Genomic DNA, 13,073 nt, shown 5'->3' with positions numbered 1-13,073 from the left:
TTGGCTAGTAACCTTTGCGACGACACACCTTCAATTTTCCACTGCTGGTTTGGCTCCTCCAGACTGGCTCCTGCTCCTTTGTAAAAAAGAAGCACTCCAGACCTTCCTGGTCTGCACCAGAAGCAAGTCCTCCATTCTTCGTGGGTTCCGCTTGCCAAGGCTTGGTGAGTCCTAGTTCGACTTCGATGCCGCCGACAGCACGAGCCTTCGTAGGACAGCTCGCCTCCTGGTCCTGGTCGTCCTCGACGTCTCCTGGTACCCGTGGCTGCTGCGACAAGCTTCACCTCTTCACCTGCAATCTCCCAACATCGCCTGGTTCCTTCCTGGTTCCACATGGTCACTGGCTAGTGACCCAGACTCTGTCCCTTCTGCTTGCAGGTATCCTTCCTTCTTGATCCCGACCTAGGGATCCACCGGACACTCTTCACTGACTGCCTGTCAGCATCTTTCCTTCAGGCATCCATAGGAGTCGACGACGAAACCCGATGCAAGTTCACACCTATGCACCCGCAGCCCGTGAGCTAGGTAACTTGGGTACTCCGGTGCTCATCAGGGTATTGACTATCCTAGTGTCTAGTTCTCAAGTCTCGACTTCCTAGCTACTCCAGAAGTGTCCTAAATCTTATTAATTCTAAACTGTACTATTTCTATCGATTATACGCATTACGCGTGAGTGTTTCCACTCTGCACCTGAATCCCGTGGGCCTCCCACTTCCTAACTGTTGGTAGGGTAGTGTAGCCCCAGCGATTCCCTAGGCCTAGGCCTATCCTATTTCCGTAACAGTGGTCCTTATACCACTTACTTAGTATATGGTTTGCGTGGCCCCTAGGGCCTAACTGTATTACTTACCTGTGTGACTTAATGTATGCTTAAATAAGACTGTGTTGTACTTACCTCGAATCTCATAAAGAGTGCTGAGGGTTTGACTAGAATAAATACACTTTATTTTATATATATATCTGTTGTGGTGTCCTTTCATTTGGTTTTCAAGGGATTACATATGGTATAACAGCTGGCTTCACATGCCATTCAGAGTTTAGCCTAAGACTGCTCTTGTCCATGCTACCACTAGGATAGCTGGTCTATAAGGTTGATTTTACAACCAATCACCATAAGGGTTGTTTGGACTGATACTAGGTGTACACTAGAATAGTGACATCATATATCAGGCCAACTTCTCACATTGGTGAGCAGCGGTTGGGATCTGAGCTTGCTGTTGTAATACCATTGTAATCTTGAGATACTAAATTGAAAGATCACACAGATATTGTTTAGGTACATATAACATAGATTATAAATACTTAAGTCCTACTGGACTTAGTTGTTGTAGGTTGAAGGGCCTAGCACACCCTGACTACAACTACTAGAGAGGTTTAGTAGATACAACTAGTGTAGGTAGGTGCACACACCACACCCTCACTAGATCATGTCTCTGGGAAGAGATCAAGTAGATTCTCTCTCAGGAGGGGTAGGTCTTAGAAAGATCCCCTCTAGATATGATACCCTAACTTTTCAGGAGATGAGACAATTGTGTACCTCCAGAAAGTTAAAACAGGGTGCAAACCCTACCCTCATTCAGCTAGTAGAGATCCTAGAGGAGAATGATGCTCTTAGGGCCTCCCAGGCTGGTACCCTAGGTACAGGTGAGGGTCTACCCACTACAGATGAGTCAGATGGGACTTCAGATGAGGAGGTAGACAGCCAGGTCAAAGTAGGAAGACTTAGCTAGGCTAACTTAAGCTTACATGGGAGTCTGCACGGGGCCCCCCCATTCAGACACCCAAGTGGACTTAACCAAAGAAACAGGAGAGACAGATCCCCTTCAAGGGAATCCATCCACTCCCATGTCTCTAGCATCTCTAATGCCTCTTCTCACAGGGGAATGACTTCCCCCCAAAGAAAAGAGCATGAAGCCAGAATGAGGGAAGCTAATCTAAGGATTGAGAGGGAAGAACTTGCCCTTGCCAAGGAGAAGCTTGCTCTGGCTAGAGAGCAGAAGTTAAGTGTGTTAGAAGCCACTGGTGGCAGCAATATCCCTAAGGATAGAGACAGGACCTATGATAATAGAAACCTGAGCAAGATTGTCCCTCCCTACGAGTGTGGGGATGACATCCACAAATGGATAACTGCTTTGGAGAGAGCTTGCAAAGCACAGCAGGTACCCCAAAGTCAGTGGGCAGCTATCTTGTGGCTCTCCTTCTCTGAGAAAGGTAGAGACAAGCTCCTCACAGTTAGTGATGAGGATGCTGACAATTACACTGTCCTGAAGAGTGCTCTAATTGATGGGTTTGGCCTAACCACTGAACAATACAGGTTGTTGTTCAGGGATACCCAGAAGACACAGACTCAGGACTGGACTGACTTTGTAGATTGTGCCACTAAGGCTTTGGAAGGCTGGCTATTGGGAAGTAAGGTTAAGGACTATACAGGATTGTATAATTTGATCATGAGAGAACAAATCCTTAACAACTGTCAAAACCAGCTACTGCATCAACACCTGATTGATTCTGATCTGACTTCTCCCCAAGAATTGGGAAAGAAGGCAGATAGATGGGTCAGGACTAGAGTTAAGCAGAAAAACCAGAACCAGGGCGGTGATCAGAAAAAGGCAGACCAGAAGGGTAATGATCAGAAACAAAAAGACCAGAAGTCTTCATCAGGCCCCCAAAAGGCTCAGGGGGAGGGTGGTCCCAAAAAGGATAAGAAGAAAGATGGCCAAAAGAAACCATGGTGCAACTATTGTAAGTCAAACTCACATTGGTTTAGTGAGTGCACCAAAAAGGACAAGCCCCCAGCCACCATTGCCCCTAAGGCAACTGTACCCCCTAGTTCAGCTGTAAGTGGTGGTTCCCAGCAAAAGGGTGTAGTAGGGTTAACCCTGGGAACTGAGGAGGATTCTGTCCTAGTCAGGATACCTACTCAGGCTGTTCTGATCTGTGATGGGGACATAGCTTTGTCCTCTACTATAGGCCCCAGTAACCTGGGCAAGTACAGACAGACTCCTTTTATCAACCAGAGAATGGCTCAGGCCTACAGGGACACTGGGGCTAGTGTCACAATGGTGACCCCTGCCTTTGTGGACAGATCTTGCTAGGTGAGAATTACCTAGTGACCAACGCTAGCAATGCCACTACTTCCCATAGTGTGGCAATTGTTAACTTCTCCTGGGGAGGGGTAACTGGCCTCAAGAAAGTTGTTGTTAGTTCAGACCTTCCAGTGGAGTGTTTACTGGGCAATGATCTTGAAACTTCAGTTTGGTCTGAAGTGGAGTATAGGACCCATGCAGAAATGCTGGGGATAGATGCACATGTCCTTGCTGTGACCAGGTCACAGGCCAAAAAGTGCAACACTGAACAAGTGCTGGATCCTGGAACCATGGACCAGTCACAACCCAAGAGAAAGAGCAGTAGGGTAAAGGCTGTGCCTTCCCCCCTGCCTCAGGTAATGGATCAGCCCTCACAGGAGGATGATTCTGAGAGCCCTGAAGGAACTGTCCTAGAAGAACTTGAACCTGATCAGGTTGAGTTTCTTGGGACAGGGGGACCTTCAAGGGCAGATCTGAGGCAGGCACAATTAGACTGCCCCTCTCTTGAACCCCTCAGACAGCAGGCTGCTGCTGAGGCTGCAGGGAATGCTCAAGGTACCCATAGAGTGTATTGGGATGAAGGGCTGCTGTATTCAGAGGCTAGAGACCCCAAGCCTGGTGCATCCAGGAGGTTGGTCATACCACTGAAGTTCAGAGGCTTCCTTCTTACCTTGGCCCATGATATTCCCCTTGCAGGACACTTAGGCCAGAACAAGACTTGGGACACGCTTGTCCCTCACTTTCACTGGCCTCATATGTCAGAAGATACCAAGGAGTTTTGTCGCTCCTGTGTCACCTGCCAAGCCAGTGGCAAATCAGGTGGCACCACAAAGTCCCCCCTCATACCACTACCTTTGGTGGGGGTTCCCTTTGAGAGAGTGGGCATAGATATTGTAGGACCAATGGACCCACAAACAGCATCTGGGCACAGATTCATACTGGTGATAGTGGACCATGCCACCAGGTATCCAGAAGCTATTCCCCTAAGGACCACAACAGCTCCTGTTGTGGCAAGGGCCCTACTTGGAGTATTCTCCAGAGTGGGCTTCCCAAAGAAGGTCATTTCTGACAGAGGTGCCAACTTCATGTCAGGATATTTGACTGCAATGTGGAAGGAGTGTGGTGTGAACTACAAGTTCACCACCCCCTATCACCCACAGTGCAATGGGCTTGTGGAGAGATTCAACAAGACCCTAAAAGGGATGATAAAAGGTTTACCAGACAAGCTTAGGTGAAGATGGGACATCCTTTTACCCTGCCTTCTGTTTGCTTACAGAGAGGTCCCACAAAAGGGGGTTGGCTACAGCCCTTTTGAGCTTTTGTTTGGGCATCCTGTACGAGGACCCCTATGTTTAGTAAGGGAAGGATGGGAGAGACCTCTCAGACAACCCAAACTTGATATAGTGGATTATGTACTTGGTCTCCGCTCCAGGATGGCAGAGTATATGAAGAAGGCTTCTAAAAACCTTAAGGCAGGCCAAGAACTCCAAAAAGCTTGGCATGACCAAAAGGCTGTGCTGACTTTGTACCAGTCAGGGCAGAAAGTGTGGGTGTTGGAGCCAGTGGCCCCAGCAGCACTCCAAGACAAATGGTCTGGACCCCACACTATTGTTGAGAAAAAGGGAGAAGTCACCTACTTGGTGGACCTTGGGACCCCCAGAAGCCCCCACAGGGTGCTTCATGCCAACAGATTGAAGGCATATGTTGACAGGGCAGACATGGGTTTACTCATGGCTACAGATGAGGGGCAGGAGGAAGAGAGTGACCCTCTCCCAGACCTGTTGACTCAGAACCCTGATGATGGCTCAGTTGATGGTGTGGTCTTTTCTGACAGCCTCACTGATCATCAGCAACAGGACTGCAGACAAGTTCTGCAATCCTACAGACATATGTTCTCTCTGACCCCAAGTCAGACAAACTGGTGCACCCATGAGGTGGACACTGGTGACAGTCTGCCTGTGAAGAGTAAAATCTACAGGCAACCTGACCATGTCAGGGACTGCATAAAAGTTGAGGTACAAAAGATTTTGGAGCTGTGAGTCATTGAACCTCCAGAGAGCCCTTGGCTAGTCCTGTAGTTCTTGTGCCAAAACCTCACACCCAAGATGGTAAGAGAGAGATGAGGTTTTGCGTGGACTACAGAGGTCTCAATGCTGTCTTAGTGAATAGTGAGCTATGTATTTACCCTATTCCACTCAATAAGATCATTTAATCCGGTTTTGTCCACCCCTTCCTGGTAGATCCAGCGTGCTTCCCTAGTACTTAATCTGGTCTCCATGTTGAACTGGTCTCCCATCACCCTTTCAAGGACCACCCAACGTACATCTTTCGGCATGTGTTTTTGGGACTGATAATGTTGCACCAGTCTAGTGCTCAATTTCCCTGCAAGTAATGTGCTCAGATGTTCTTGTATCCTGATTTTGACCTTCCTGCTGGTAAGACCGATGTAATGGAGGTCACAGGGGCATGTCAGTCTGTAGATAACATTGGATGTGTTACAATTACTAAATTGGTTTAAAAACCAGGTTGTGTTGTTTGCAAGGGTAACACTTTTGGTGGCAGATGTAAGCACACACACAGAGCAGCTCCCACATGGGTAATGTCCCTGCGGGATGTTGGTCTCACGAGGATCCTGTTTTGGTCTAGTGTGGACCAAGCGGTCTCGGATGTTGGCTGACCGCTTGAATGCAAAGCGAGGTGGCGGCATTTGCATATTCGTAGTGCTTAACAGATGCCAGTGCCTGCGAATGATCTGTCTGATTTTGGTGGAGAGTGGACCAAAAGTGGTCACTACTGGGATGCAATCACTACTTTTCTTGGGAATTTTTTCCAACAAGGCGGCGCGAGGCGTATTGTAAGCTCGCTTTCTTGCCTGTTTGATGACCTTAATTGGATATGCACGGTCCTTTAACTTGTTGGCTAGCACCTGGGATTGTTCAGAATATTGTTGTAGAGTAGAACAGTTACGGCGGTACCTCAGGAACTGCCCTACGGGTAAATTGTCCCGAAGCGCTCTAGGATGAAATGATCTGTAGTGCAATAGGGAGTTTTTGTCCGTGGGTTTTTGGTGGACCGTAGTAGCCAGGTCCTCATGTTCGGCCTGGATGTCAAGGTCCAAATATACTGCAGATGTCCTGCTCACCGACCATGTAAATTCAAACAGCCATGATATAGCCTACCATATACTCTTAAAGTGCCTTATAATCTTAAACGGTTATGGTAACTATGGTTTGGCTTTATCAAAACATGTCGTGTAAGGTATCTAACACTTTGGAATAATACCCCCATCCCATTTCTGGTGATGAGGATATTATCCCTCCCTTCTAGAGGGAGAAGACATGTTGAAACCTACTTACCCAGTTAAAGTTAACCAGAGCCCCAGCATAACAAAATGGATGCTGCTTCCATGACACAAGTCTGACCTCCTTCTGCTGGGAGTGATCCCGGCACGGGAGGCTTGGACAATAGGTTTCCTGCCTTGGGAGGTGCGAGCACCACCCCAGACAGGCCTTAGTGTATTGGGGCAGGGAGGGATGAAAGAAACTAGACACTGCCTGGGGCACACAAGGTGTCCCATGCATAGTCCAGTTCAAACCGGTGCTGGGGCACTCCAGCCCCAGTCCTGGCGCAAAACTGGACAAAGGGAAGGGGGTGTAACTACCCCCCTCCCAGGTCCCACCCATAAGGCGTGACCTAGCAGGCAACCCAGCCCCCCAGATTAGTATAAGTGCGGTAGCTGGGCCCCAGGAGATTAGATTATCCTGAACCTGCAACTTGAACAGAAACTCTGGACCTTCGACATTCGACGAAAGAAGAAGACTGAAGAATCTCCCTTGTGGCCAAGGAGTGGTCACCCTGTGCGAACAGGCACCATCAAGAGACTTGCCCTTTGCTTTGCTGAAGTTCTACGAGGGACCGACTGCAGAGCCTGACCAGAGCCTTGACTTCCAGACTTCTCTGACCCTGATCCACATCCACAGCCGAGCTGAGATCCGTGGAGGCGATGAGAGACGTGGGACCGGCTACCTGGGAAAAGTGGCGAGTATCTTCCAGCGCAGCTTCTGAGGTACCCTCGAGGTTGTGCACCGGGGATTGAGAAGCCCCAACCCCAAGCACCACCTGCACCGAAGATCAGCCCCCCACACTCCACGAGTCCTGCGTGGGGCCCTTCTGCATTTTCCTGCTTGCCACGTCTGTCTGGTTGCTTGCCCGTTGGCTAGTAACCTTTGCGACGACACACCTTCAATTTTCCACTGCTGGTTTGGCTCCTCCAGACTGGCTCCTGCTCCTCTGTAAAAGAGAAGCACCCCAGACCTTCCTGGTCTGCACCAGAAGCAAGTCCTCCATTCTTCGTGGGTTCCACTTGCCAAGGCTTGGTGAGTCCTAGTTCGACTTCGACGCCGCCGACAGCACGAGCCTTCGTGGGACAGCTCGCCTCGTGGTCCTGGTCGTCCTCGACGTCTCCTGGTACCCGTGGCTGCTGCGACAAGCTTCACCTCTTCACCTGCAATCTCCCGACATCGCCTGGTTCCTTCCTGGTTCCACATGGTCACTGGCTAGTGACCCAGACTCTGTCCCTTCTGCTTGCAGGTATCCTTCCTTCTTGATCCCGACCTTGGGATCCACCGGACACTCTTCACTGACTGCCTGTCAGCATCTTTCCTTCAGGCATCCATAGGAGTCGACGACGAAACCCGACGCAAGTTCACACCTATGCACCCGCAGCCCGTGAGCTAGGTAACTTGGGTACTCCGGTGGTCATCAGGGTATTGACTATCCTAGTGTCTAGTTCTCAAGTCTCGACTTCCTAGCTACTCCAGAAGTGTCCTAAATCTTATTAATTCTAAACTGTACAATTTCTATCGATTATACGCATTACGCATGAGTGTTTCCACACTGCACCTGAATCCTGTGGGCCTCCCACTTCCTAACTGTTGGTAGGGTAGTGTAGTCCCAGTGATTCCCTAGGCCTAGGCCTATCCTATTTCCGTAACAGTGGTCCTTATACCACTTACTTAGTATATGGTTTGCGTGGCCCCTAGGGCCTAACTGTATTACTTACCTGTGTGACTTAATGTATGCTTGAATAAGACTGTGTTGTACTTACCTCGAATCTCATAAAGAGTGCTGAGGGTTTGACTAGAATAAATACACTTTATTTTATATATATATCTGTTGTGGTGTCCTTTCATTTGGTATTCAAGGGATTACATATGGTATAACAGCTGGCTTCACATGCCATTCAGAGTTTAGCCTAAGACTGCTCTTGTCCATGCTTCCACTAGGATAGCTGGTCTATAAGGTTGACTTTACAACCAATCACCATAAGGGTTGTTTGGACTGATACAAGGTGTACACTAGAATTAGTGACATCATATATCAGGCCAACTTCTCACAATCATAACAGTCGAGCCGACGTCAGCAGAGTTCTCACTCCAGAAAAGGAAGAGTATGAACCTTGGGTGACTGGGTATTCATTGAAAATAGCGTCCATAAATCTTTGGAATTCAGCAAAGAAAACAGTGACATTTTCAAGATAATAGCTCCAGTCAGCAAGCAGCGGTTTGCCAAACCTGTCATTCCTGCAGTCATCATTCATTCGGGGCCTTCAGATACAGCGCGATGACAGGGATGCACACACATAAAACCAGGAGGAATTGAGTTTAATCTTTTGAATATTGAGTGCATTGCGGTAGCATTGTAAAATAAACCCTTTGCCAGCCCCAAACCTTCCCTTTTTGTACATATAAGTCACCCCAACAGCAGGCCTTGGACAACCCAGAGGGCAGGGGGCAATGCATTTAAAGGGCAGGAGATGCACTTTTATGTTTTATGTGTTCTAATGGTGAAAAACTCTCAAATTCATTTTTCACTACTGCAAGGCCTATCCCCCCATAGGATAACATTGAGATTACCTTATTACATTTTATAAGTGTAATTTCCAGTTGGTATGAGATAAACCCTTCAGTTCTGGTGTCTCTGAAATCACAATTTAAAATCCAAAATTATGGTAAAATCAGTTTTAAATCGCAGTTCTGAAAATTCCACTTTTAGAAAGTTGCCCGTCTCTGATCACATGGATGGGTGTAGCTGGCAGTTGGGCTTTGTGTATCCCTTCTAGACAGCCACACACAATGGCAGCTTAGGTGTGTCTCAATGCACCATCTATTACAGTATAGGAGGGAGGAGCTGGGCCCAGCCTCACTTACACCTGTATAGGCTGTGTCCTGTCCACACACATAGAGCTGCATACCACCCTGTAGTGAGTCTTGAACCAGGGTAGAAAGCGAGGACCTCTGTGCACTTCAAAGGCATGTCTTTGTAGTCCCCCCACTCCAAACCCAACACTGGATATATGTATTGGTCCTCAGACACCACCAAAACAGTACAATTTGGGACATATGGATACTCTGCCAGGGAGAAGGACTGATGTGCTGCCGAAGGACTGCCACTTTGCTGGACTGCTGGTATGCGGGACTCCTGCTTTGCTGTGCTGAATTGCTGGCTTGCTGACCCCTGCCTGAGTGAGAAGGACTGGACCTGCATCACTTGACCCAAGAACCCAGAGGGACTAGCTGGCTGACCTCCTGGTTGAAAGCCTGTTATGTCCCTGAGGCTTCAGATCAGGCCGCCAGCCAGCTAGCCCTTGGTGTCGCTCTGGGTTCTGGGGTCAAGTGATGCAGGTCAAGCCTTCTCCCCCAGGCAAGGGGGCAAAAAGTCAGTACAGTAAAGCAGGTGTTCAGCAAATCAGAAGTCTGGCAGAGCAGCAGTCCTTCAGCAGCACAGCAGTCCTGGACCCTGCCATCTGCAAGTCTACCCTGTCAAGGGTTGCCACCCCAGTCCTGGACCCTTGTAAGTGAGTCTAAGGTGCATGCCAGTGGAACCAAGGCAACTTCTCTGCTGAATGACGCCACCGCTAAGCTGAACGATGCATCTCCTCGGCTGAGAGGCGCATCTCTGAGAAGTCTCGACGCATCACTGTGGCTGTATGGATTGGACCCATTCCAAAACACTTGCATCACCGCCACCTCCCACATCTTAGGACCGATGCATCGCCTTCAAAACTGCCACAACGTGACACTTTCCCCAGCCCAAGCTCCTTGCATCAGTCATCATTGCATCCTCAACGACAATGCCAAATGGTGCATCAAACCTTCACCCCTCATCTGATCTGAGGTATCACCTCTGCTGCACCAGTATTATCGACACAGAACTTCACATTGCAAGCTCCGTTGACAGTATCCTTGACGATGATGCAACAGGACCTCACACAGCTGCCTTGCTGCATCATGGAACTGACACATAGCCTCTGCTGCATGACACATCTTCAACGATAATCATGCAATTCTCTGCAAGCAGGATGTAGGGTACTTTGTTCAGCAGACCTAACCGGCTCGCTGTAGCCGGTCCAAACTCAATCATGGTCAGTCTGAACTTGTGACTTTATCCTGGTCCGGCAGAACCAGATATCCCTCAATAGTGTTATGTGCACTTTGACACTATTTTTCACTGTAAACTTTAAAATTCAATAACTCTGGTTCTACTGATTGTATTTTTGTCATTTTGGAATTGTTTATTTATGAACAGCTGCTCTGCTTTTCTAAACCTGGTGTGGGATCTTTTTGTGTGGTGTTGCACAAATACTTTACACATTGCCTGAATGTTTAGCCTGACAGCTCTGTGCCAAGCTATCAGAGGGTGAGTACAGGTTCATTTAGGATTTGCCCACCTCATACCCTGACTAGGATTATGGTTGCTGCTTCACCAGGGCTCATACCCCAGTAAACCAACAGGCCAATTTTTAACAGTGATGTTTCATCTCATTTCAGCTTATGCTGTATTAGGAAACATTCTAATTAATTCAGAAAGGAAGTATTGTTATTTAAAGTATCTTGCAACAGTCAACCACCTTAGTGCAACATAGAACAAACAAAGTGCTAAAATTGAGTTCAAAAGAAAGATAACTCATACATAGATATTTGAATACTGTATTGAAATTGAAGACCTACCTGAGCATAATGCCTTATCTCGTTGCCGTTTATCGAAGGGTTTTCAGAGCCGAATGCAAAATCATCCTTCTCACTGTCAAAAGACGCAATCACGTCCCTCCAGTCCGCAAGAAATGGGGACATAAAAAGGTTTTCTCCACATTTGAAATCTCAAAAAAAGGAAAAAATACATTAAAATGAGTGCACTTCAGAAAATCAATCAAGGATAGCAAAAAATATATAATAATAGTAAAATTAGTGTATGGCATTTCAGAGTCTTTTTTGTCCTATCATAATCTATACTTTCTTTTCTACAGCTAAAACATATAATAGCCATAGTTTGGACAATGAGGATGATTAAAAAACACAAAACACCGCAGGGCTGAGTGTTGTAAATAGTAACACCTATCATCACACAATTTAGGACTGCTTAAATTATCAACTTCAGGAGAATGAAAAGTTTATTTGACCCTGTCGGGCACACTAAATAGCCACAAATACAAATTTCAGGGAGTCGTTTTGGCAGCAGCTAGCGCACCCTACTTTGGCTTGTATCAAATCACACTTTGGCCCAGATCCACTGAGGTTTTGTGCCATCGCAATGCAACACAAAACAACACATTAGTATTAAATGTTCATGGCAATAGGTATTAGGTCCTTTGTCCAGCTTTGGATCATGTTCTATCAAGGGAGTAGGAATTACTGGGGCATTACTCGAGAGGAATAGGGCAAATGAGCGGATTTTTGATGCAATGCCCTACCTACGGAGACAGCCAGATCTGGCTTTGCATAAAAACTAAAGCCTTCTTGAAGCAGGCATTAACAAGAAGTAGTCTTTTCATTTCTCAAAAACATCCACTCATTGCATGTGTGCTGCAGTTTACCAACACATCCAATGCATGGGATCCTTCTAAAATGTTTCCAGGCCAGGCTTCCCCAACGAGTAGTTTGTGAGCTACAGGTTGCTCTCCTGCTACCTGTAAGTAGCTCTACTGCGTGCAGCCCAGTCTACTAAATTAGAAGTTTCTGTTTAATTGAGTTGATATATGTATACCTAAATTGAAAATGTTTCTTCAAGAGAAAAATGTTTGTGTTTTCAGACTTCATAAGCTGATGTTTAGAGAAAATTGGGTGACTTTTCAATTGAATTTCCATGTCAACCTTCGAGTTGGGTACCTATGAACATATGTTATTTCAGCATCAAGATACCTTTTAGAATGAACGGGAACTTCACAAATACAAGTTATGTTACGTTATGCTATGTTACATATAAAGCTGCAATTTGAGTGATCAATATGCAGCTTTGGGGAGACTTATTATTGCCTTGTTATCGTGTAGCTATGGCTATTATGCATGAATCCTGTACAGAATTCCAAAGTGATAAAGCCTTTTTTACAGTACTACTGGCTATGTATTTGTTTATTTATTTATTTAGTGTTTTATAGAGCGTGAACTTGACCCGTGAGGGTATCAGAGCACTTTACAGGACATACAGAGGTGTACAAACAAAGTCTACAGTGCAGAAATATACAGAACTATACATCAGGATGGCGAGGGGCAGGGGTGTAGGGAACATAGGGGAAAATGGGGATACAAATGTATGATTGCAATCATAGTTAAAGTCGGTCAAAAACAAAGGCCCCACAAATTCTCTGCAGGGAGAGTTGGTGATCTGGGGAAGAAGGGATAGTTTTAGAATCATCAGGCTTGTGGTCAGGCATGGCAGGCATTAGACGAGGAATTTACCCATGAGGAAGGTTTTGGCCTCCTTCTTTAAATTTGCTAGAGAAGGGATTCTTCTGATGGCGGGTGGGAAAGAGTTCCAGATTCTTGGTGCTGCCCCAGTGAATGCCCTATTGTAGGTTCTTTTTTTCTGAAAAAAGGCGGGTTGGAGTCAGAGGTTTCTGGCGGACCGGGAGTTCCTGCTTCCTCCAGATACCACTAGTTTCTGTGCCAGCTAAGCAGGGGAGTTTGAGTATAGAGCCTTGTGTGTAATGCA

General features: G+C 46.9%; 1 protein-coding gene across 1 annotated transcript in view; it reads right to left on the bottom strand.

The window, feature by feature from the left end:
* Nucleotides 1-13,073, bottom strand: part of LOC146816612 (cysteine-rich venom protein LEI1-like) — a 193,494-nt gene that overhangs the window by 77,749 nt on the left and 102,672 nt on the right. The window contains exon 7 of the mRNA XM_085610487.1: nt 11,096-11,244. Coding sequence (XP_085466613.1) covers nt 11,096-11,244 — 149 coding nt within the window. The remainder of the gene's footprint in view (nt 1-11,095; nt 11,245-13,073) is intronic.

The sequence above is a fragment of the Triturus cristatus genome, chromosome 6, assembly GCF_964204655.1.
Source record: "Triturus cristatus chromosome 6, aTriCri1.1, whole genome shotgun sequence".
Taxonomy (NCBI): Eukaryota; Metazoa; Chordata; class Amphibia; order Caudata; family Salamandridae; genus Triturus; species Triturus cristatus.
This window is presented reverse-complemented; position numbering and strand designations above follow the sequence as displayed.